This window comes from Leucoraja erinacea, chromosome 29 (genome assembly GCF_028641065.1).
Source record: "Leucoraja erinacea ecotype New England chromosome 29, Leri_hhj_1, whole genome shotgun sequence".
Lineage (NCBI taxonomy): Eukaryota > Metazoa > Chordata > Chondrichthyes > Rajiformes > Rajidae > Leucoraja > Leucoraja erinaceus.
This window is the reverse complement of record NC_073405.1, coordinates 12,600,027-12,623,871: the sequence shown is the minus strand read 5'-3', so window position 1 is coordinate 12,623,871 and position 23,845 is coordinate 12,600,027. Positions and strand designations below refer to the sequence as shown.

Genomic DNA, 23,845 nt, shown 5'->3' with positions numbered 1-23,845 from the left:
CCATGTTCTCCAGATTTGCCGACTGACCCGCTGAGATACTCAGCACATTGTGTCCTTTTGTATTAGAATTTATATTGACTTTGCACTGATATTTGTAGGAAATGTGTTCATGAGATTATCATCTTCACCATTTGGAATCACTGTACATTAACAATTTGGAGACAAAGGAATGCAATTTTCATGATTTAATCAGAAAGTTATTGTAAGTTACCTGAATGATTTCACGTCACATTTTAAGAATGTTGCATTAATCTTGCTGTTCTCAAACACATCTGTGAGCTGGGGGCAAGAAAAATGGTGTTAGAATGAGACATAAAAAAGGAGATTAATAAGTAGTATATCAGCAGAAAACTAATTGGTAAATTCTCTCACCTTATTTGCAAGCATGGTTGCTGTTTCTAAAGGTTTTGCTTGAATTTCTTCAATAGACAGTTTGTCAACAATGAAAGTCACGTTGTATTTAATGTGGTTTGTTACCTCGATTGGAACTGGAACTGTGGAAATAGAGTAAGCAATTTAGCATGTTGTGAGTACCAAGATTTTCAAATAGTTTAAAAACTGTTTCCCAGTACTGGATTTCTACAGAGTTTAAGCAACAGATGGAGAAGAACAAATGTAGCGTAAGACAATTATTTCGTGCATTTGATACAAACTCACCATTGACATTGTGCTGTGCATTGAAATCTGAAAACAAACAGAGAAATATAGGTTGAACTTTAAATGTTCAAGTTTAGGCAACCTTTAAAAACCCACCAGCCACAACAACAACTGGGCATGCACCTAATAAACTCCTCCCCCTTGCCCTCCATCTACGTTCCTTTTTCTGACTTCAAATTTGCAATACTTCAATCCTTTTCCCTCACACTTTATGTTTTTTTTCGTCTCTACCATTTGTCTAACCTACTCCGTATCCAAACTCCACTTCACCTGTGTCCACCTATTAACTGAATTGCTTTGTACTGCCTCCCTTCTCTTACAGCTTTCTTCTCCCCCCACCACCTCACAATCAGTCTGAAGAAGGATCTCAAGCTGAAATGCCACCCAAAGCCCATCTGACATCATACCTGATCCTTCCGGATCTGAATATGTAATTACCAGAGGACTTGACTCCGTCAACAACTACAGTATATAGCGTGAATTTGAATACATAGAAAAAGATTGAGGATTATTTTGATAAGTACCTTCTACATAGAGGCTGTCACTTTGCAATGGGAATTGCCCCAGTGCGGTAACGTTATGGGTCTTCACTCTAATTATTTCATAAACCACTTCTCGCTTGATGGGTTCCATGGTGGACACATTTTGGAATGAACAATCAGCTGTAACTCTGGTGCACTGGTGCGTTACCTCTCTGCAAAAAAGCAAAAGACATTTATAAAAAGAATTGAGTGCAAAGTAGTTGCATTGTGAGAAAGACCACACCTGAAACGTTGCTGTGGCTGATTGGTTTCTCTTGCATACTCCTCACCCCCGCTGACCAAGGATAGGGTTCCCCTCATTCTTGGATTTCACACACCAGTCTCTAAACCCATCTCCTGTATCTGGTGCTCTTGATGTGGTCTCCTTTACAACAGCAAGTCCAAACATCGTCTAGGTGATAGTTTTATTTTCGAACAGGTGCAGGGTCGACCAAGGTCTGCTAGATTTCCCGGTTGAAAAACATTTTAACTCCCCTTCCCATTCCCATAACGACGTGTCTGTGTCGAGCCTCATCGATAGACAGAGGGGAAGCACATTTAAGCTGGAGGAAAATCACCTCACAATTAGATGTAGACACAAAATGCTGGAATAATGCCCCTGTCCCACTTAAGATACTACTTCACCCGCTGAGATATGCCCCTGTCCCACTTAGGAAACCTGAACGGAAACCTCTAGAGACTTTGCGCCCCACCCAAGATTTTCGTGCGGTTCCCGGAGGGAACCACACGGAAACCTTGGGTGGGGTGCAATGTCTCCAGAGGTTTCCGTTCAGGTTTCCTAAGTGGGACAGGGGCATAACTCAGCGGGTGAGGTAGTATCTTTGGAGAGAAGGAATGGGTGACGTTTCGGGTCAAGACCCTTCCTTCTCTCTAGAAATGCTGTCTCACCTGCTGCGTTACTCCAGCATTTTGTGTCTACCTTTGATTTTAGCAGCATCTGCAGTTCTTTCTTACTTATAATCTGATGTGCAGGTTTGGAGCCTAACAATATGAATCATTTCACGTGACAACCTTCAAACTATCTATATGAACATTGAGTTGTTCAATTTAACGTTTCAACCTACAAACCGCCCCACCCCCCCCCCCCCCCCTCTCTCCCACAATTTCCCCACACTCTTCCTTGTGCTACACCTGAATGTGCACAATTTTCCCTTTCCCTTCCATCCCTCCAGACTCCCCATTCTCCCATTCCATTTTGCTTCCTCTGGCTTCATAATTATTTTGACTTCTATGCCTAACTCCCTATATTGAACCGTTTGTCTTTTTATCTCAGGATTTTCAGCAAGCATTTGCCAATCAACTGCTCCGCCCCCATCACTTGTATCCTCGTATCACTTGCCACACTTTGTCATCCCCTTCCCACCTCTCTTGCAGCTTTCTCTCCCCTACTGTAATCAGTCTGAAGTAGGGCCCGACCCAAAACTCTGCCAACCCATGTTCTCCAGATTTGCCGACTGACCCGCTGAGATACTCCAGCACATCGTGTCTTTTTCTGTTAGAATTTATATTGACTTTGCACTGATATTTGTAGGAAATGTGTTCATGAGATTATCATCTTTACCATTTGGAATCACTGTGCATTAACAATTTGGAGACAAAGGAATGCAATTTTCATGATTTAATTAGAAAGATTTTGTAAGTTACCTGAATGATTTCACGTCACATTTTAAGAATGTTGCATTGACACTGCTGTTTTCAAACAGGTCTGTGAGCTGGGTGGCAAGAAAAATGGTGTTAGAATTAGACATAAAAAGGGGATGAATAAGTAGTATATCAGCAGAAAACTAATTGGTAAACTCTCTCACCTCATTTGCAATCATGGTTGTTGTTTCTAAAGGTTTTGCTTGAATTTCTTCAATAGACAGATTGTCAACAATGAAATTCACGTTGTATTTAATGGGATTTATTACTTCGATTGGAACTGGAACTGTGGAAATAGAGTAAGCAATTTAGCATGTTGTGAGTACCACAATTTTCAAATAGTTTAAAAACTTTTTCCCAGGACTGGATTTCTACAGAGTTTAAGCAACAGAAGAACAAATGTAACGTGAGCCAATTATTTCATGCATTTGATACAAACTCACCATTGACATTGTGCTGTACATTGAAATCTGAAAACAAACAGAGAAATATAGGTTGAACTTTAAATGTTCAAGTTTAGGCAACCTTTAAAAACCCACCAGCCACAACAACACCTGGGCATGCACCTAGTAAACTCCTCCCCCTTGCCCTCCATCTACATTCCTTTTTCTGACTTCAAATTTGCAACTCTTCAATCCTTTTCCCTCACCCCTTATGTTTTATCGTCTCTGGCCTTTGTCCAACTTTCTGCGTATCTAAACTCTACTTCACTTGTGTCCACCTATTAATTACGTGCTTTGTACTGCCTCCCTTCTCTTCCGGCTTTCTTCTCCCCCCACCACCCCACAATCTGTCTGAAGAAGGATCTTGAGCGGAAATGTCACCCATTCATGTTTTCCAGTGATGCTGCCTGACCTGCTGAGTTACTCTAGCACTTTGTTTCTTCTAAAAAAGCATGTAACCTTCTAATGGAGGAGGTTTTGTTTCCTCCCTTTGAACATTTATCAGGAAGAAAACCCTTTTGTGAGTGGGTCGTACCAATGTGACAGTGTTGTTTGTGCAAAGGCAGGCTCTTAATAGCAAGACTGTGAATGATTTTAAGTTTTGCTTTGTCAGATCTCGTAGGATATTATACCTGTTTGTCCCTGATCTAAATATGTAATTACCAAAGAATGCGTCTATAAATCAATAGTTACCGTAGATTGCACAATATGAAGAGAAACATCGAAGAAATTTTGATAAGTACCGTTTACATAGAGGCTGTAGCTTTGCAGTACGTATGGCCCCAGTGAGGAAATGTCATCGATCTTCTCATTAAGTACAGCATAAATCTTTTCTCGTTTGATGGGTTCCATGGTGGACACGTTTTGGAATAAACATTTAGCAGTCACTCTGGTTTTGTTAACAATTTCTTGTCTGCGAAATATCAAAAGACATTTGTGATAAGTGCAAAATAATTGAGTGCAAAGTTGTTTGCAATGCCAGCAAGAGCACAGTTGAAATGTTGCCGTGGCTCATTTTTGGTGTCTAAGCAATGGTCAGAGAAATCTCTTGACCCCATCTTCAACCACGATGTGACTTCCCATTCCAGGACATCCAAGATGTCCTCTTTCTAGTGTAATTGTAGATTAGCCTTGGCTCTCAGAAGGATCCCTCACCCAAGTCTCTAGATCTGCTCTCACACCACCCTCACCCAGACTGTGCAAGGATAGAGTTCCCCCCATCTGTAGTTTACACCCCACCAGTCACTAACACCACCTACTGCATTTGCTCCACCGTATGTGGTGTCCTAAACGTTGGAAAGACCAAACAGTGTCTAGGTAACTGTTTCAGCGAACATGTGCAGAGTTGGCCAATGTCTGCTGGAAATCCTGGTTCAAAAACAATTTAACTCCCGTCCCCATTCCCAAACCGAACTGTCTGTCCTTAACAATTTGGAGACAAAGGAACGCAATTTTCATGATTTAATCAGAAAGATAATGTAAGTTACCTGAATGATTTCACGTCACATTGTAAGAACGTTGCATTGACACTGCTGTTCTCAAACAGGTCTGTGAGCTGAGGGCAAGAAACATTATGTTAGAATGAGACATAAAAAAGGGATGATGAAGGAATACATCAGCAAAAAACTAATTGGTAAACTCTCTCACCTTATTTGCAATCATGGTTGCTGTTTCTGAAGGGTTTGCTTGAATTTCTTCAATAGACAGATTGTCAACAATGAAAGTCACGTTGTATTCAATGGGAGATGTTTCATCGATTGGAGCTAGAACTGTGGAAATAGAGTAAGCAATTTAGCATGTTGTGACTACCACGATTTTCAAACAGTTTAAAAACTTTCCCAGAACTGGATTTCTGCACAGTTTAAGCAACAGATGGAGAAGAACCAATGTAACGTGAGCCAATTGTTTGATGCATTTGATATAAACTCACCATTGTCATTGGGTTGTGCATTGACATCTGAAAACAAACAGAGAAATATAGGTTGAACTTGAAATCTTCAAGTTTAGGCAACCTTTAAAAACGCACCAACCACTACAACACCTGGGCATGCACTTTTTAAACTCCTCCCCCTTGCCCTCCATCTGCATTCCTTCCTCTTGCTTAAAATTTGCAACCTCTTCAATCCTTTTCTCTCACACCTTATGTTTTCTCGTCTCTGGCTTCGGTCCATTCTTCTGTGTATCGTTGGGATAGCTTTTCCCACTGAGAGTAGGGAAGATTCAAACAAGAGGACATGACTTGAGAATTAATGGACAGAAGTTTAGGGGTAACATGAGGGGGAACTTCTTTACTCAGAGAGTGGTAGCTGTGTGGAATGAGCTTCCAGTGAAGGTGGTGGAGGCAGGTTCGATTTTATCATTTAAAAATAAATTGGATAGTTATATGGACGGGAAAGGAATGGAGGGTTATGGTCTGAGTGCAGGTAGATGGGACTAGGGGAGAATACGTGTTCGGCACGGATTAGAAGGGCCGAGATGGTCTGTTCCGTGCTGTAATTGTTATATGGTTATATGGTATCAATACTCTACCTCACCTGTGTTCACCTATTAACTGACGAGGTTTGTACTGCCTCCCCGCACCACTCCACAATCAGTCTGGAGGATGGTCCCAACTTGAAACGTCACAAATTCATGTTCTCCAGTGATTCTGCCTGACCTGCTGAGCTACTCGAGCACATTGTAACTTCTTCTCAAAAACATGTAACCTTTTATAAGAGGAGGTTTTTTTTCCCATGCATCTTGAACAATTTCAGGAAGTAACCACTCTTGTCGTTCGTTCTAAACAATGAGTCAGAGTAATTGTGCATAGGCAGGCTCCAATCTCATACCTGATGTCCCTGATCTAAATATGTAAATACCAAAGAACTTGACTATAAATCAATAGTTACCGTAGATTGCACAAATACAAGATGAAGAGAAACACCAAGGAATATTTTGATAAGTACCTTCTACAAAGAGGCTGGAGATTTGAATCGTATATGGCCCCAGTGATAAAATGTCATCGGTCTTCTCGCTAAATACATTAGATACATCTTCTCGGTTGATGGATTCAATGGTGGACACGTTTTGGAATGAACAATCGGCTGCCACTCTCGTGCTGTGAACCATTTCCCTTCTGCAAAAAGCAAAAGACATTTGTGATAAGTGTAAAATAATTCAGTGCAATGTTGTTTGCAGGGTTAGCAAGAGCATAGTTGATATGTTGCTGTGACTGATTATAAGAGTAGCAGCAATAGTCAGGAAAATCCAATGTTTTAATTTATCCACATCTGCTCCCACAAGGCTTTCCCATTCTCGGGCATCTGCATGTCCTTTTTCTTGAGTAAACGTGGATTGCCCCTAGCTGATTTAGATGGATCCCTCACTCACATCTCCTATAGTTCTGCTTTTGCATTCCCCTTACCCATACTGAACAAGGATAGAGTTCCCCTCATCCTTAGCTTCACACACCAGTCTCTAACCTTATCTCTTGCAGTCGCTGACCTTGATGTGTTCTTCTTTACATTGGCAAGTCCAAGTATCGTCTAGTCTACCGTTTTGCCGAACACTTGTACAGGGCCAACCAAGGCCTGGTGGATCTCCCTTTTGCAAAAATGTTTAACTCCCCATTCCCGTAATGACCTGTCTGTGTCGGGCCTCATACATTGTCAGAATGGGACCACATTCAATCTGGAGGAACAGCACCTCATATTCCAATGAGTACCTTAGAGCCTGACATTATGTACAATGAGTTTCCAATATTACATAACATCTAGAACTCTCTAGAATTTAGAAGATTGAGAGGGGATCTTATAGAAACTTACAAAATTCTTAAGGGGTTGGACAGGCTAGATGCAGGAAGATTGTTCCCGATGTTAGGGAAGTCCAGGACAAGGGGTCACAGCTTAAGGATAAGGGGGAAATCCTTTAAAACCGAGATGAGAAGAACTTTTTTCACGCAGAGAGTGGTGAATCTCTGGAACTCTCTGCCACAGAGGGTAGTTGAGGCCAGTTCATTGGCTATATTTAAGAGGGAGTTAGATGTGGCCCTTGTGGCTAAGGGGATCAGGGGGTATGGAGAGAAGGCAGGTACGGGATACTGAGTTGGATGATCAGCCATGATCATATTGAATGGCGGTGCAGGCTCGAAGGGCCAAATGGCCTACTCCTGCACCTAATTTCTATGTTTCTATGTTTCTAAACTTCAAATGCTCCCCGCCACTTTCTCCCAGCTCTTCCCTTTGTTACACATGGGTGTGCACCCATTTGACCCTTTACCCTCCACCCACCAATCTCAACTTCTAATTTTCTTCTTTCATCTGTCTTTATATTTCTGTCCTCTTCTATGCTTAACTCCCTATATTAAACCTTTTCATCTCTAGATTTTGTCCAACCATTTGACCTATCCCATCACTTGTATCCTCCTATCACTTGCCACATTTTGTTATCTCCATCCTACCTCTCTTCCAGCTTTCTCACCCCTATTGTAATCAGTCAGAAGAAGGTCCCGACCCAAAACATTGCCTCGCCTTGTTCTCCAGATTTGCCTCCAGACCTGCTGAGATAACTCAGCACATGGTGTCTCTCTCTCTCTGGTAGAATTTTTATTGACTCTGCAATGATATTCGTGGGACATGTGCTCAAGAGAATACTGCTTTTGCAAGTTGGAATCGTCTGTGTTAATACTTGGGAGGTAAAGGAATGCAATTTTCATGATTTAATCGGAGTTACCTGAATGATTTTACCGCACAGTTTAAGAACGTTGCTTCGATACTACTGTCTTCAAACAGTTTTGAGAGCTGAGGGCAGGAAAAATTGTATCAGAATAAGAACTAAAAAGAGAATGATGAAGTAATATGTTAGCAAAAACCTAACGCAAACTCTCTCACCTCAGCTTCAATCGTGGTTGCTGTTCCTGAAGGGTTCATTTCTGCTTCTTCAAAAGACAGACTGTCGACAGTGAACATCACGTTAAAAGCAATTGGATTTGTTATCTCGATTGGAACTGGAACTGTGGAAATAGAGTAAGAAATTCAGCATGTACCACAACTTTCAAATAGTTTAAAATCTGTTTGCCAGTACTGGAATTTCACACAGCTTTAGCAACAGACCGAAAAGAACAAAATGTAAAGTGAGCCAATTGTTTGATGCATTTGATACAAACTCACCATTGACATTGGGCTGGAGGGTGAAATCTGAAATGAAACAAAGAAACATAGGTAGGTTTTAAGTCAATGATATGAACTTTAAATTCCTCAAGTTCAGGTAACCTCCAACAACGCAGCACCCTCAATCCACGGTGATCAATCTGGACTTGCACCTATTGAGCTCCCTCCCTCCACCCCTTGCCTTCCTTCTAAATTCCCTCCTCCAGCTTCAAATTCAAAACTCTTCAAACCTTTGTCTCACACCTTATGTTTTTCAATCGCCGGACTTTGTCCAAACTTCTGTTTATCAAATTGCGACCTCACCTCTGATTACCAATTAACTGATGTGCTTTGTACTGCCCCTCCTCTCTTCCAGCTTTCTTCTCCCCCCAACCCCCCACAATCAGTCTGAAGAAGAGTCCTGACCTTTTTGTATGCTCCAGTGATGCTGCCTGAACAGCTGAGTTACTCCAGCACTATGTTTCATCTTTTAAAAAAAGATGTCACTTTTTATTGGAGGAGATGTCTTTTTACCTGCACCTTGAACACTTATCAGGAAGTAACTGCTTTTGAGATGGGGTCAAACCAGTGAGGCAAAATCTTTATGCTACGCTGGCTCCGAAGAGCAAGATTATGAGTGACTTTAAATTTGCTTTCCCAGATTTTATAGGATATCATACCTGGTTCTCACTGATCTGAATATGTAAATATCAAAGAGGTTGACTACAAATCAGCAGTTTCTATAGATTGCATGAAGTACAATATGAAGAGAAACACTGAGGAATATTTTGATATGTACCATCTACGAGGAGGCTGTAGCTTAGCAGTGCATATGACCCCAGTGTGGAAAGGTTATTGGTCTCCCTTCTAAATGCATCATAAATCTCTTCTGGTTTGATGGGTTCCATGTTGGACACGTTTTGGAATGAACAATCAGCAGCCACTCTGGTGCTGTTAACTGTTACCTCTCTGCAAAAAAGAATAAGACATTTGTACAAAGTGAAAAATAAATGAGTGCAAAGTTGTTTGCAATGTTAAGGGCCTGTCCCACTTTCCCGAGTTGTTCACAAAATCTTCCGAGGTATTCACAAATTCTCCCGAGTTTTCCCTTTGATTCAAACTTGCAGAATGTTCGTAACGAGGCCATTAGGTACTCGGGGCATCAGGTAAGTCGGGACGGTTTTTCCACCCTGATCAAAAATGTCAATGAGTAAAAAAATAGCCCCGAGGACCTACGGCTGGTATAACGAGCCACGACAATATATCCATGGACTGCCACAGTCTCCTACGGACTCGTTACAAACATTCTGCAAACTTGAATCAAGGGGAAAACTTGGGAGAATTCGTGAATAACTCGTGAAAGTGGGACAGGCCCTTAAGTCCTTTAGAGAGCACGGGGGGGGGGGGGGGGGGGGGGGGGAGGGAGGGGGGAAAGGAGGGGGGGGGGGGGGGGAGAAAGGAGAGAGAGAAGGATGAGAAAGGATGAGAAGGGGGAGAAGGGGGGGAGGAGTGGAGACACTTTTAAAAAGGAGACATGCAGTCGAGGGAAATCTCCTTCGCTGACCGGGCATTTTAATTGGCTCATTGGAGTTTTCAGGACCAAGGAAAACCAACCTGTAGGTTAAATGCCCGTTAAACTTTATTATTAAATGTTGTCTGGCTTTTTCAAAGTCTTCTGTCTTTCTGTGTGTGTGTGTGTGTGTCTGTGTGTGTGTGTGTGTGTGTGTGTGTGTGTGTGTGTGTGTGTCTGTGTGTGTGTGTCTGTGTGTGTGTGTGTGTGTGTGTGTGTGTCTGTGTGTGTGTGTGTGTGTGTGTGTGTACGTGTCTGTGTGTGTGTGTGTGTGTGTGTGTGTGTGTGTGTGTGTGTGTGTGTGTGTGTGTGTGTGTGTGTGTGTGTGTGTGTGTGTGTGTGTGTGTGTGTGTGTGTGTGTGTGTGTGTGTGTGTGTGTGTGTGGTGTGTGTCTGTGTCTGTGTGCATGTCTGTGTGTGTGTGTGTGTGTGCGTGTCTGTGTGTGTGCGTGTGTGTGCGTGAGTGTGTGTGTGTGCGTGAGTGTGTGTGCGTGAGAGTGTGTGTGTGCGTGTGTGTGTGTGCGCGTGTGTGTGCGTGTGTGTGTGTGTGTGTGTGTGTGTGTGTGTGTGTGTGTGCGGTTAGTCGATCCTGCATGCGGTATCATCACTGATGGTCGACCCAGCTCAAGGTATTCCAGGTGAGTGGAAAGGTCGAAGACAGTTGCTGAAAGGTCGCGTCAGTGGGACAGCCCCTTTACCTAGTCTAGGTGACCGTTTTGCTGAACCCTTCCGCAGGAACGACCAAGGCCTGCTGAATCCCCCTTTTGTGAAACATTTTAACTCCCTTTGCCACTCCCATAATGACCTGTCTGTCACGGGCCTCAGCCATTGCCAGAGTGGAGCCATACTCAATCTGGAGGAACAGCACCTCATATTCTGATGAGTAGCTTAAAGCCTAACAGTATCAACAATGAATTCTCCAATTTTCTATACCAACCTACAAATGTCCCCCCTCCCCTCCTTTCCTCGCACTCTCTCCTCAACTACACCTGCATGTGCACTCATTTGCCCCTTTCTCCTCCTCCCCGTCAATCTCCCCTTGTTCTCCAGATTTGCTGCCTGACCCGCTGAGCTACTATAGCATATTGCGTTGTTTGGTCTTACAATTTATATTTACTCTGCACTGATATTTGTATGAAATGTGCTTATGAGATGATCGCGTTTGCCATTTGGAATCAGTGCATTAACAATTAGAAGACAAAGGAATGTGATTTTCATGATTTAATTTGAAAGTTATTGTGAGTTACCTGAATGCTTTTACGACACATTTTAAGAAAGTTGCATTGAAACTGCACTTCTTAAACAGATCTGTGAGCTGTGGGCAAGAAAAATTGGGTCAAAATGAGAAGTAAAAATGGAACAAATAAGTAATACAGAAAACTAATTTGTAAATATTCTCACCTCAGTTGAAATCATGGTTGCTGTTTGTAAGGGCATTGCTTGTATTTCTACAATAGACAGACTTTCCACAACGAATGCCACATTGTAATCAATGGCGTTTATTTTCTCGACTGGAAATGAATCTGTGGAAATGCAGTAAGCAATTTTGCATGCTGAAAGTGCCACAATTTTGAAATAGTTTAAAAACTGTTTCCCAGTACTGGAATTCGACACAGTTTAAGCAACAGATGGAGAAGAATGAATGTAATGTAAGCCAATTGTTTGATGCATTTGATTCAACCTCACCATTCGGCTGCATAGTGAGTTCAGGAAAAACAAAGAAACATAGAGGTAGGTTGTATCATAGTTTTATCACCAGTTTGCCCCTCAGATGTATTACTTTTGACAGAGGCCCAATTTCTGAGCTGATTTGTTCAACATTTAAAATCAGAGATTACATGTCATTGGAGCTCGGTTTGTTGTGAAGTTGCCTAGGTCGTGCTGAAGTTGTGCAATGCTCTTTGCTGTTTTGATTCTTTTTTTTACAATCATAAGGGGAAAACAAACTGCTCTGCTGTTGGAACCTAGCATTCCAGGAGTATCTGTGAAGGGGAATGGACAGTTGATATTCAAGTTCAGATCTGAAATGTTGTCTATCCATTTCCTTCCACAGGTGTTGCCGGACTTACTGAGTTCCTCCAGCATTTTGTTATTTGCTCCAGTTTCCAGCATCTGTAACCTCTTATGTCTCCCCTTTGGAATCAAATGCCTCTACTTTTCCTTCTTCATCCACAATTTCCCTTCAATTATAATGAAAGCTATAAAATATCATACTGGGAGATCCAATCCTGATCATTCACCACCTGACTCATTGTGGGCGGAGTACAGCCTAGTATTGGTTTTATTCTGTGGTTCTTTGAGAATTATGAATGCTTTTAGTACTTGGAGACCTCCGTATACTTGATGTGCGCAGAACATGTTGCTGACTTACCTGGATTCTCTTGATTGTTTGGCTTATTTTCTTCAGGAACAATTGGTGGCTCTGTAAAGTAAATTTCGAAGAAACAATTGGAATAATGTTATTAAAAGCTATGAATTCATCAAAAATTTGTACAAACATAAAATGCTCAAAATTAATTCAAGGGTATGTTCCAAGACAATTCGAATTCAAATTTCTTGGTTCTTATAAAGTACACCTGTTATGTGTCTTTTGATCTCTTTTCTATCTCGCTCTTTGACAGCTGACCTAGTCATAAAATCCTCCGCCAAATTAATCACAGCGATTTGCTTCTCAGGTTATTTTAATGGTTGTTTCTCTCTAACTGAAAGCAGTGGTGTAACATGGGAATTATTTGTCAAGGTCCACTGGTAAGATAGTTTTTCAAGTACAGGTTTTCAAAAGGCATTTGATCTAAGCCATAAAAAAACATCTATTCAACTCTGATTGGTGACACAACATTGACCATCTCAGACAGACACACTGGAGTAACTCAGCATCTTTGGAAAAAGGAATAGGTGACGTTTTGGGTCCAGACCCTTATTCGGACCTTCTCAGTTTTACCACTCCGCTTACACACTCCAGCCAGCCCCTTTTTGAACTTGCAGCTTCAGCTCACAAAGTATCAATCGGGATATTGTCATTAAACCCATTGACCAGAGTGGTGCTGCTGTGGTTGGGAAAAATTGGCTATTACTGGTACAGGCAGAAGAGCAAGTAACCTGAGGATGTCCAATGCAAGATTAATTCCTGAAGGCTGCCATATGCTGCGAGTAGTGAGCGCACATCACATCCAATGGCTGCTTGACTGGAAAAGACTGTTTGGGTGAGCAGCATGACCAGTGTTACAACTCCTGCAGTTGCATGGGAAAGTGGTGAGAGAAGGGATGGTTGGGGGAGATGGGAGCGCAGAGCAGGGAGTGACCGAGGGAACATTGTCTTGGAATGTTAAAAGGGGAGGAGGTGAGGGAAAGATGTAACTGATGGTGAAATCTTGTTAACACTAGTGGGTAGAAGGTAATAGCTGGGGAAACCTTGCCCTTGCTCTGGCTGGGAGGAGACGATGAGAGCAGAAGTATAGGATATAGGTTGAAAGTTCTGTCAATTACGGTAGAGAGGGAGTTATGGTTAAGAAAAAAGAAGAAATGGGGCATCTTGTTTCCCTGGTATTAGCCTCTATAACACTGAGACAGGCACGAAGAGTTGCAAATGCTAGAATCTTGAATAAAGCACAACTTGCTAGAGAATTCAGCGCATCTGGCCGCATCTTTGGAGGACATGGATAGGTGATGTTTGTCAGACTTTGTAGGAAGGTCCCAACCTGAAACAGCACCTGTCCTCCAGAGTTGCTGCCCTACTTCTGAGTTACACCAGCAATTTGCGTTCTACATCTATGAGGCAACTGCTGGAGAGTAACATTATCTGAGCATGCACCAGAGACGACGGAACAAGGATAAAAGGATGGGGTCCTTGCAGAAAAAGATTGAAAGCAGTATTGTCCAGATAGCTGTGGAAAACTTTGCGTTTGTAATGAACATTGGTTGCTGACCTTTCCCCCAGAGATATAGAAATATTATTCTATGAAGGGAAGGGAGAAGTCAGATGAAGCATGCGAAAGTGAGAGCAGGATAGACAATTGTGGGGAAGGTTGTGATATATTTTTAGCTCAGTACAAGAGCAGGATGCAGAACCGATACAAAGCAAAACTAGTTGACAGAAGGGACCCGAGTCCAGCTTTTGTACTGCAAATCGATGGAGTCAGTAGAATAGAGAAGATTGTGCCTGTGGATATGATGTTTTCAACCTTTCAGGACTGTGGATTGTATCACACATAGTTTAATAATTTAGCAGCCTGAAAGCATCACCAGATTCAGGAACAGCTTCTTTCCCTCTGTTGTCAGGCTTCTGAATGTTCCTTCCATAAGCTGGTGTTCAATTCACCTCTACCCAATTGCAGACATTGGACATTGGAACAATTGCACTACAATACTGAGAACTATATTCTGCACTCTGTATCTTCCCTTTTGCTCTACCTTGAGACTTGGAATTCAAGAACCATTGCAGCTTGGGATCTTGGATGTTTGATAAGAAGGGAAAAATATATATTTTGCAGTTTTTGTTTAGATTAGAAATATAAGGTTATCAATCTATATTAACTAAGTTCTGCTCTTCATCAACACTACTTCACCTAATAAGCCTTTCCAAAGTCCTGTTTTTGGTTTTACATTTTAGTGACATATACATTTCACAACTTGCATATGCCACTTTTCTTGGTTCTCTCTTGATTTCCTCCTTCTCTCCCTTTCCTCTCTCTCTCTCCCTCTCTCTCTCTCTCTCTCTCTCTCCCTCTCTCTCCCTCTCCTCTCTCTCCCTCCTCTCTCCCTCTCTCTCTCCCTCCCTCTCCCTCCCTCTCCCTCCCTCTCTCTCTCTCCCCCCCTCCTTCAAGCCACTAATACAGAAGCCCCTCTAAGCAATACTGCGTTCACCCAAATAAAATAGTTCCATTTCCCCAATTCATCTTGTCTCCCTCTATCAGTCAACTGACTAATTTTCTCACTTTCCCAACTTTGGTGAATTGTCTCCAAACTCTTTTTGTTAACTATATCTCTTTCCATAGCACTGCCTGTCCTGCCGCGTGCTTTCAGCATTTCCTGTTTTTATTTTATTTTTAATGTTTGCACTATATCACTTCAGTGATTACTTGCTGAATAATATGCATTAACATGAAGAAATTTAAGACCTTAAATCATAATCTGCCATAGGCAAGGCATATATCTGCCACAGAACACTGTATATCTTACCAGCAACAACTGTTAGGAACATTGTAGATGTTGTTTCAGCTGCAGTAGTTGTCGGGGTAGTTGTGGACATTTGTTGTTGACGTATGTTACATGCGGGAACAATTTCTTCGTTTTGTATGATTTCTATCACGATTATTATTGGGTTCAGTGCAGCTATTGTTTTAGCTGTGGTTGTAGTTGGGGTGGGTGTAGATGTGGATGCTTGAGTGATTGCTCTGTTATTTGAGGGACTTTCCGATTGATTTTCTACATTGTCTATCACAATTATTTTGGGGGTATGTGGCGATATTGTTTTAGCTGCAGTTATAATTGCAATTGGGGTGGGTGTGGGTGCTGTGGATATATCGACAGTTGTTGTGGAAGGTGTAGATGTTTTAGATGCAGATGTTGGACCTACTCTTTGATTTTGTCCATTTTCTATCACAATTACCTTTGGAGAAGTTGTAGATGTTGTTTCAGCTGTGGTTGCTGTTGTGGATTCTGGGGGAAATTGCAATGGAGGTACTGGGATGTTACATGAAGGAGCTTCTTGCATATGTTCGGGCACAACTGTTTTTGGAGATGTTGTTTCAACTAAAGTTTTGAAGGGTATAGTTATTATGGAGGGTATAAGTGCTGCGGAGGTAGATGTCGTGGAGGGTGGAGGTATTTTGTTGGGTATAGTTATTATGTAGGGTATATGTGGTGTGGAGGGTGTAGTTGTAGAAGATGTGGATGTTGTCGTGGATCGTGTAGGTATTTTGTTGGGTATAGTTATTATGGAGGGTATATATGGTGTGGAGGGTGTAGATTTTGTGGAGGGTGTCGTTGTTTTGGTGGGTATAAGTATTACGATGGGTACAGGTGCCATGGAAGGTGTAGGCGTTTTGGTGGGTAAAAGTATTATGATGGGTACAGGCCCAGTGGAGGGTGTAGATGTTTGGGTTTGAGTGATTGTTTTGTTAATTGAGGAATCGTTTCCTGTCCCGTGCACATTTTCTACCACAATTGTTATTTTATCCGGAGTGGTTGTTGGAGATATCGGAGGCATTTGGTGCAGTCTGTTACAAGCCGGTGCTGCTCCTTGGTCCTTGTCTTTTTGACTCTCTTGTGCATTTAGTTTTGTAACTGTGGTAGATATTGATTCCACCTCTATTATTCGGGGCTGTATTCTCATATCCTTTGACGTTGAAGTGCTCTCAGCTGATGTTTCATTATTTTTTGATGATCCGGAAGCTGTTGGAACAAAATAGATGTTTATTTTACACGGGGCAAGGAAATATATATGTTATATATGTTCCTGGAAATATATGTTTTAGGATGCTTTGAATTAGTAGTCTCTTTCTGTCTATGCATGTGTTTCCGACCCATGTTGTCCTATCTTTACTAGCTCAAACCTTGCCTTGTAGCAATATACTGGTTCAATAATTCACGTCCAAACTCGGAACAACCAAAGTTAATATCTGTAGGAAGGAACTGCAGATCCTGGTTTGCTTCAAAGATAGTCCACAAAATGTGTGTCAGGCAGCATCTCTGGAGAAAAGGAGTAGGTGACATTTTGATTTCGGAATCCTTCTTTAGACTTAAGGTTCAAGGTTGATACCTGCATGCACTCTTTGCATATTTTAAGCTTCCAGCAAAGCTTAAAACATAGAAACATGGAAACATAGAACAGAGGTGCAGGAGTAGGCCATTCGGCCGTTCGAGCCTGCACCGCCATTCAATATGATCATGGCTGATCATCCAACTCAGTATCCTGTACCTGCCTTCTCTCCATACCCCCTGATCCCTTTAGCCACAAGGGCCACATCTAACTCCCTCTTAAGTATAGCTAATGAACTGGCCTCAACTACCTTATGTGGCAGAGAATTCCAGAGATTCACCACTCTCTGTGTGAAAAATGTTTTCCTCATCTCGGTCCTAAAAGATTTTTCCCTTATCCTTAAACTGTGACCCCTTGTTCTGGACTTCCCCAACATCGGGAACAATCTTCCTGCATCTAGCCTGTCCAACCCCTTAAGAAGTTTGTAAGTTTCTATAAGATCCCCCCTAAATCTTCTAAATTCTAGCGAGTACAAACCGAGTCTATCCAGTCTTTCTTCATATGAAAGTCCTGACATCCCAGGAATGAGTCTGGTGAACCTTCTCTGTACTCCCTCGATGGCAAGAATGTCTTTCCTCAGATTAGGAGACCAAAACTGTACGCAATACTCCAGGTGTGGTCTCACCAAGACACTCATAACATATCAAGATGTAACATATCATTGAGAGGAAATGGGCTCTCTTATGAAGTTGTTATTCACTTTGTAGTTTACTCTGATCCAGAGCAAAGTTGAAAATCTTGCTCTTGGATCGAATAGTATTGTCCTCCCATTTCTACTTCTGCCACACCATAGACAATGCAAGTGTTTGATTTCAAAAGCATCAAAGGCAGCCTGCAAGGTGTGTCCATAGACATCAGAAGCAAGGCTTTATATAATATTGCGGTTACGCAATTTTGCCTTCAACAATAGCTTAAGGCATTATACAGCGTTTGATTAATGCTGTGCCTATAGATCACGAAAAGGCAATGCTCTTATACAAAATTATCAGATGACCTGTCCTGAGCCAAGAACATGGATGCAATCACGAAAAAGGCATGCCTGTTCCTCTACTTTTTTAGAAGATTAAACTTCACCAAACACTCCAACAAATTTCGACAGATGCACTGCAGAAAGTATCATAGGCTGGAATGGCAATTTGCAGAGCACAGAAATGCAAGAGCTGCAGAGAGTGGTGGGATCAGGCCGATCCATCTCGGGCACATCCCACTTCTCCATCAAAAATATCTACACGTAGCAGTGCTTCAAGAAGGCACATACATCATCAAGGATCCACACCATCTGGGCCAGGCACTCTTCCCACAGCTACCATCGGGCAGGAGGAACGAAAGCCTGAAGCTGCACTTCACCTGGTTCAACAGCCAAAGAGCGGTGGAGCAGCAGTGGAGGATGCCTACAGCTTTGCTTGGCCAGGCCAACCCTTCAACACCACCAGGACGATGGGACTTTATGGCCAGCTGCATACAGAGACCATCTATGAGTACTGTAAGTTGAACTGCCTAACCAACATGGCTGCCTGCATGCCACTAGGAGGTGGTGGTGTGGAAACCTGACATGGATTATGGATCAGGCCATCCTGACATTTGGAATATTGTGTACTGTTCTGGTCACTCACACTACAGGAAGAATTTGGTAGCATCAGAAGAATTGCAGTAAAGATTTACCCAGGTATTGCCTGGAATGGAGGGCTTTACTTATAAAGTGAGATTGGAAAGGCTAGGTTTATTCCCACTGCAGCATAGAAGGCTGATAGGGGAACTTATAGGGGTGTATAAGATGATGAGGGGCATCATAGAATAGGTAGTCAGAGCTCTTTATAGAATGGGAGAGTCTAAAACTAAAGAGTATAGATTAAGGTGATAGGGGATAACTTGAGATGATGTCAGGACAATCTTTAAATCACAAAGAATGGGGGTTATAAGGGAGCTGCCAAAGGAAGTGGGAGAGGCAGGTACAGATATAACATTTAAAAGATACTTGGCTGGGTATTTGGATAGAAGAGGAGAAGAGGGATAGCGGGCAAATAGGACAAGAGCAAATTGGGCATCTTGGTCAGCAAGGAGGATGTGGGCCGAAGGGGCTGTTTCTATTCTGTAGGAGCTCTATGTTAGTGCTAAGACCATGCCTATTTTATACTGAGGGTGTATCGCTTAAGAGAGGAATTATAAGAATAGGACTGGTGGAAAGAACAAGCAGAGCATGTGGAGTGGTTAGCCCAGTACATAGGATTATGGTCTTTATGAAGGCATGGGAAGTTACTTTGAACCTGAACAAAACCCTGCCTGGACCACAGAGCATCATTTCAAATACTGATTATCCAACTTTTCAATGGAACTGACTGTCCGAGGGAACCTGAGAGTTGAAGATTGTGAAGAGAATAGGCTATATTGGTTCCTCATGCCTGCTGCATGATTAAGTAAGATTGAGGCTGATTTCTGTACCTCAGTACCCTTTTCTACACCAACTCCACATCTGTTGATTTTCTTTGCTTTAAAAAATCGATTGATTTTCCTCCCTTGACTATAATCAGTGACTCAGCCTTCGCAGTTGGGGGAGAGAATTCCAAAGACACAGCATACTCTCTGGGTGAAGAAATATACTGTCTTCTCAACCCTACATATTTTGAGACAGCGGTTTTAGAGACCACAACCATTACAAGCAAGCCCCAGAAAAATGTATATTTCAATGTAGCAGCACATTATCCTTGTAATCTCCAAGTATAGACCATGTTTGAATCTGTCGTCAGATGAGAAATATCCCCAGACACTAATAAATCTGATGAATCTTCACTGGACTTTCAATCTCAGGTATATTCTTCAATCAATACAGAGACCAGATCGATACATTCTATTCCAGCTGTGGTATCACTGGGGCTCCTGGCAATAAGAGCAAGATGTCTCAATTCCTGTACACAAATTCTTTGGAGGAAGTCCAGCGAATCGTTGCCTTTCCAATCGCTTGCTGTATATCAACTTTTAGCACTTCGTGAGCATGAATTGATAGACAACATGTAATATTGCTTGTGAGAATGAGATACATCAGCTGTAAGGTTAGACTGGAGAAGCATGGATTATTCTTCATGCAGCAGAGAAATCTGAGGATAATCTTTGTAAGGTCAGGACTGGTTACAACAGGTTTAAGTGAGTAGTTATTCCCGTATGCACACAGTTCAAGGAACAGGGGTTGCAATTTTTTTTTAAGTGGCTGATAACTACATGGGAGATGTGAGGGTATTTTAGGCAGAGAGTAGTTATTGTCTGGAACTATAGGGGAGGTGAAAGCAGAATCAACCAGGACTGTGGAAAGGGAATTGGGAAAACATTTGATGGAATCATTTATGGGTTATGGAGTAAGAGCAGAGAATTGGGATGAACAAAGCGTTTTCATCTCTAACCTGAATTCACTCATTGGGCTTTGTCTGCATTGTAACAATGTTATAACCATAGTCTATATCCTTTGTCTTTTTGGCTGACGTATAAACATTGGCCATATGTTATATTCACTTGAGGTGATATATGGGGATCCTTGCATTAACAGTTCTTCCAGCAATCCCTTTTATATTGCCCTGAAGTGGCAGCCCAGATCTAGTGCTCAATTCTCCAGAGTAGAACTTGAACCAACAGTCAAAAGTGAGTGTGACTTTTGAATGAGAGTTCACACTTTGTTTTATCATAAAGGATAGTTTGAAGTTTACTTGCACAGTACTTTATGCTCATGTCCTCTTCAAAATCTTTAATTCTATCTGCAGACCTTGGCGGTACAACAGAAGCGAGCAGGTGTGTTCTGGAGAGCCACATAACATCAGGCCCTTTTAGTACGGTGAAAGAGATTATCTTCCATTGACACGGGGAACCCAGAGAGCATTGAAGGAATGGGCACAGAAAAAATAAAGCCCCTCTTTCCAGATTTCCACTTGAACCGACCTTCTTCTGTGTTTCTTTTTATCCTACCTGTTCTACAGCTGGTTTTCCAGGCACAGTGTGCTTTCCAATACATTTTGCTATAACCACTATTTTAAAGGTCACCCAGAAGAAAATGCATTCTTTCTGGATGCCACAGAAAGCAATGCAATATGCAGTTATTGTTTAAATACATTTTCTTACAGCAAGATGTATAACAGTGCATTTAACCTAAACATCACATCATTTACTTCAATTTTGATAAAGTCATAATTATACAGCTTTTTCACAATTATATTATCTGCGAGATTAATGACAGGACTGTACATGTACCCATCTTTGCGATTAAAGTAAATTCCAATTTATATATATTACTTCACGATTAAAAGTTATTTTCTTACTTTTAGTTTAGTTTCCTTTGTTATTATTTATAAATAAAAACATTCAAATAAGTATCACAAGACTAATTCCAGGAATAATATCTTATTGGTTTAAGCTTATTGTAGCAGAAATATAATGCAGCAGTTGTTGCAAATCTTAATGAAATTAAACATGCTTGCAGTTATCATTTGCATTTATTTCTTACCTGAAAGATGCAGCCAACATATTAAAATATTCCATAACAAGGCCTTTGTGTAAAATGTTCTGGAAAACATTTTTGCTTTGTGTAGCTGCCTCAGTGTAACCTAAAATGAGACTACCTGAAGAAAATTACGTTCCCTCATATTTAAGACCTTGATGTGATGTCACGTCACTCAATCATAGGGTGTCTAATAACACACCTTATTTTAAGCCTCGAAGCACAGGTGGATACTAAATGAAACGGCAAAAATTTTATGTAAGATAACTAAGCCTTTGAAACGTGTTTATCAGCTATTCTGAAATGAGGGAAGGCAAAATTAACATAGACTAATTTCTAGGTAATGAGAAATAAAAGTACTTTATCCACTATAAATGTTCTCATTAATGTTATAACATTGTACAACAAACGTATTACTGGGCTGAGATTTTATAACCAACTTATTTTCATCACTGATTCGAAAGTCTTGGCAACTTTGTACTGGAGTTAATTTCTAGCAATGCTGGAATATCTTGTGTTTTGGAGGCCATTTGGCCCAGGAGGAGTAGGTCACCTTCCAAAGACGCAATCTCCCCATTGGTCCCATTCCCTTTATTCCTTTATACAATGTATTATCTTTCACAGATAACCATCAGCTTTCCCTTGATTCCTTTTTGCACCAACCTACACTAGGCAAGCTTTACAGCATCCAATTAAGAAGAAGGCATAGGCGAATGAACCCCTTGACCTGTTCCTCCATTCAAGATCATGACTGATCTTCCACCTTTTTGGAATTTGAGGGCAGACCCGCTAAAAATTATGAGAGTATTAGAAAGGGTGTAGTCAGAATCTTCTTCCCAGGGTGGAAATGTCGAAGACTGGTGGGCTAGGCCTGAGGGTGAGTGGAGAAAAGTTTAAAAGTAATATGCAGGTCAAGGTTTTTTCCACACAGAGAGTGGTGGGTGACTTGATTTGGATGCCAGATGTAGTGGTGGAGACAGATGCAATAGTGGCATTTAAAAGGTGTTTAGATAAGCACATGGATATGCAGGGAACAGTAGGATATGGATCAGGCAGGCAGAGGAGATTACTTTATCTCAGTATCATGTTCGACACAGACATTGTGGACTGAAGAGCCTGTTCCTGTGTTCCCTGCCAATTTCCTGTACTAAGCGTGACTTATTTTGCAATCAGTCCAAGGGTACGTTCAGTGGCATGGGAAGTTGTATGATGAAAAACTGTCCGTTAGGTTTTACAACAAGGACCCACCGTGCAGCAAGAATGTTTGCAAGGGACGCACTGAACCACACAAATTGAAATAGTTATCCAAGAGGTACAATGTGAAGATGAGATAGAAAGGAAATTGGGAAATACCTTCTATAAGGCTGGCATAAGGCAACCAAAAATGATATCATCAAATGTTGCAGGGTGAGGGAAATCCAAGAAGATTGCGAACAGAATAAGAAATACGAGATTAGAAATGTAGAATGCAAAGGAAAAATTAGCTACTATTTAAATGAGTTACTGAACAAAGATGAAACCAATTTGAAGGTGTATAGTGACTGTTAGAGATGATTAAAGATGGATTTCAAGTTATGCATGTGGAATTGGATATTCTAATGAACGGAATAGCTGAATTTCAAAAGTTTGTCTGACTCAGCTTGGTAATAAACTTGTTCTAATTATATGATCCTGGTGACACAGTACATTTAGATATGATGGATCATAATAGGTAGGAATTCAATATCTTTAACCTCAGTCATAAATTTGATAAAATACTGGAGAACTGAGTTTCCCCAATACCAATGCAGGGCTTGGTCTTTCAGTGACATTTTACTGGGATCTTGACGTGTCTTGGTAATAATTTTCATCCACAGAAATGGGACGGGTGTATTAATTACATTAAGCAGGTAACCTTCACGTGGTCCACGTGATTCAGTAACAGATCAGGCAGAAGTCATACTTCATCACCAATCCTAAGATAAAGAAAGCAGAATTTAATTTTGGTTCAAGAGAAGCATCAGTCAGTCCCAGGTGGTTTATCATTGTTACTGTGGGCATTTATAAAATACCCCATACCTGTGTGAACCTGCATCAGTTTATTTATGTATAAGATGCCTTTGTGCACCAAAAGATTGAGCAGGTTAAATATGCTGAAGGAGATTAGACCTTGCATGAAGAAACTTGTATTCACAGTTTCCAACATGGACCTCTTGCCCAATTGTATATGATGAGTTCCTGTACTGTACTGGGTATAATCTTTGTTTATTCTTTCTCTTCTTTGGAATTGATGGTTATGATATCAGATTTACTTGAAATTTGTTCATCTACTGTACAAACTAAACAAAAATGATTCTGATTTCATTTGCATTTTGCAATTTGGTGGAAATTATGAGTCACCTCCATCAGTCATTGAAGCATGGAAGTTCCAAAGAATTGAACCTTCTGCCTCCGAATCACTTTAACTAGTGTCCTTTTGCTTTTTTTGTGTCTTTTTAGATGAGAATTCACGGGGCTGTCCCACTGCGGCGACCTAATCCGCGAGTTCAGAAGAGTGTCTTCCACTTTCGAGCTCGAGGGCACTCGCCTGGAAAACCTCGGACTGAATCGACCGTCAGCGATGAAACCGCAAGCTGGATCGACCGACCGCA

General features: G+C 41.4%; 2 protein-coding genes across 3 annotated transcripts in view; both read right to left on the bottom strand.

Moving 5' to 3' along the window:
- LOC129711173 (mucin-16-like) overlaps positions 1–1,523 on the bottom strand; it is a 41,615-nt gene extending 40,092 nt beyond the window's left edge. For both annotated transcript variants that reach the window (XM_055658633.1, XM_055658632.1), the window contains exons 1-4: positions 1,182–1,523; positions 658–684; positions 373–494; positions 212–279 (exon numbers count right to left, since the gene is read on the bottom strand). In XM_055658633.1, the coding sequence (XP_055514608.1) occupies positions 212–279; positions 373–494; positions 658–684; positions 1,182–1,290 (326 nt within the window). In that variant the 5' untranslated portion in view covers positions 1,291–1,523. The remainder of the gene's footprint in view (positions 1–211; positions 280–372; positions 495–657; positions 685–1,181) is intronic.
- Positions 1,524–2,839: 1,316 nt separating this feature from the next.
- Positions 2,840–22,505, bottom strand: LOC129710933 (mucin-16-like). The gene is made up of 17 exons (XM_055658240.1): positions 21,222–22,505; positions 15,157–16,371; positions 12,350–12,400; positions 11,380–11,501; positions 11,226–11,293; positions 9,209–9,378; positions 8,431–8,457; positions 8,152–8,273; positions 7,994–8,061; positions 6,229–6,398; positions 5,214–5,240; positions 4,931–5,052; positions 4,771–4,838; positions 4,027–4,196; positions 3,284–3,310; positions 3,005–3,126; positions 2,840–2,911 (listed from the first exon to the last, which is right to left on the bottom strand). Exons 1-17 carry the CDS (start codon positions 21,289–21,291, stop codon positions 2,840–2,842), a joined length of 2,691 nt encoding a protein of 896 aa, XP_055514215.1. The 5' UTR covers positions 21,292–22,505.
- Positions 22,506–23,845: the final 1,340 nt, after the last annotated feature.

Bases quoted from the DNA above. Each gene is read 5' to 3' on its own strand.
- LOC129710933 (XM_055658240.1), bottom strand. From the start codon at position 21,291: ATGTTTTCCAGAACATTTTACACAAAGGCCTTGTTATGGAATATTTTA. The intron at 11,502-12,349 runs GTAAGTCAGCAA...GCATTTCCACAG, and splicing joins AAACAATCAAGAGAATCCAG to ATTCATTTCCAGTCGAGAAA. The intron at 8,458-9,208 runs GTACATATCAAA...GTTTCATTTCAG, and splicing joins CTACAGCCTCCTCGTAGATG to ATTTCACCCTCCAGCCCAAT.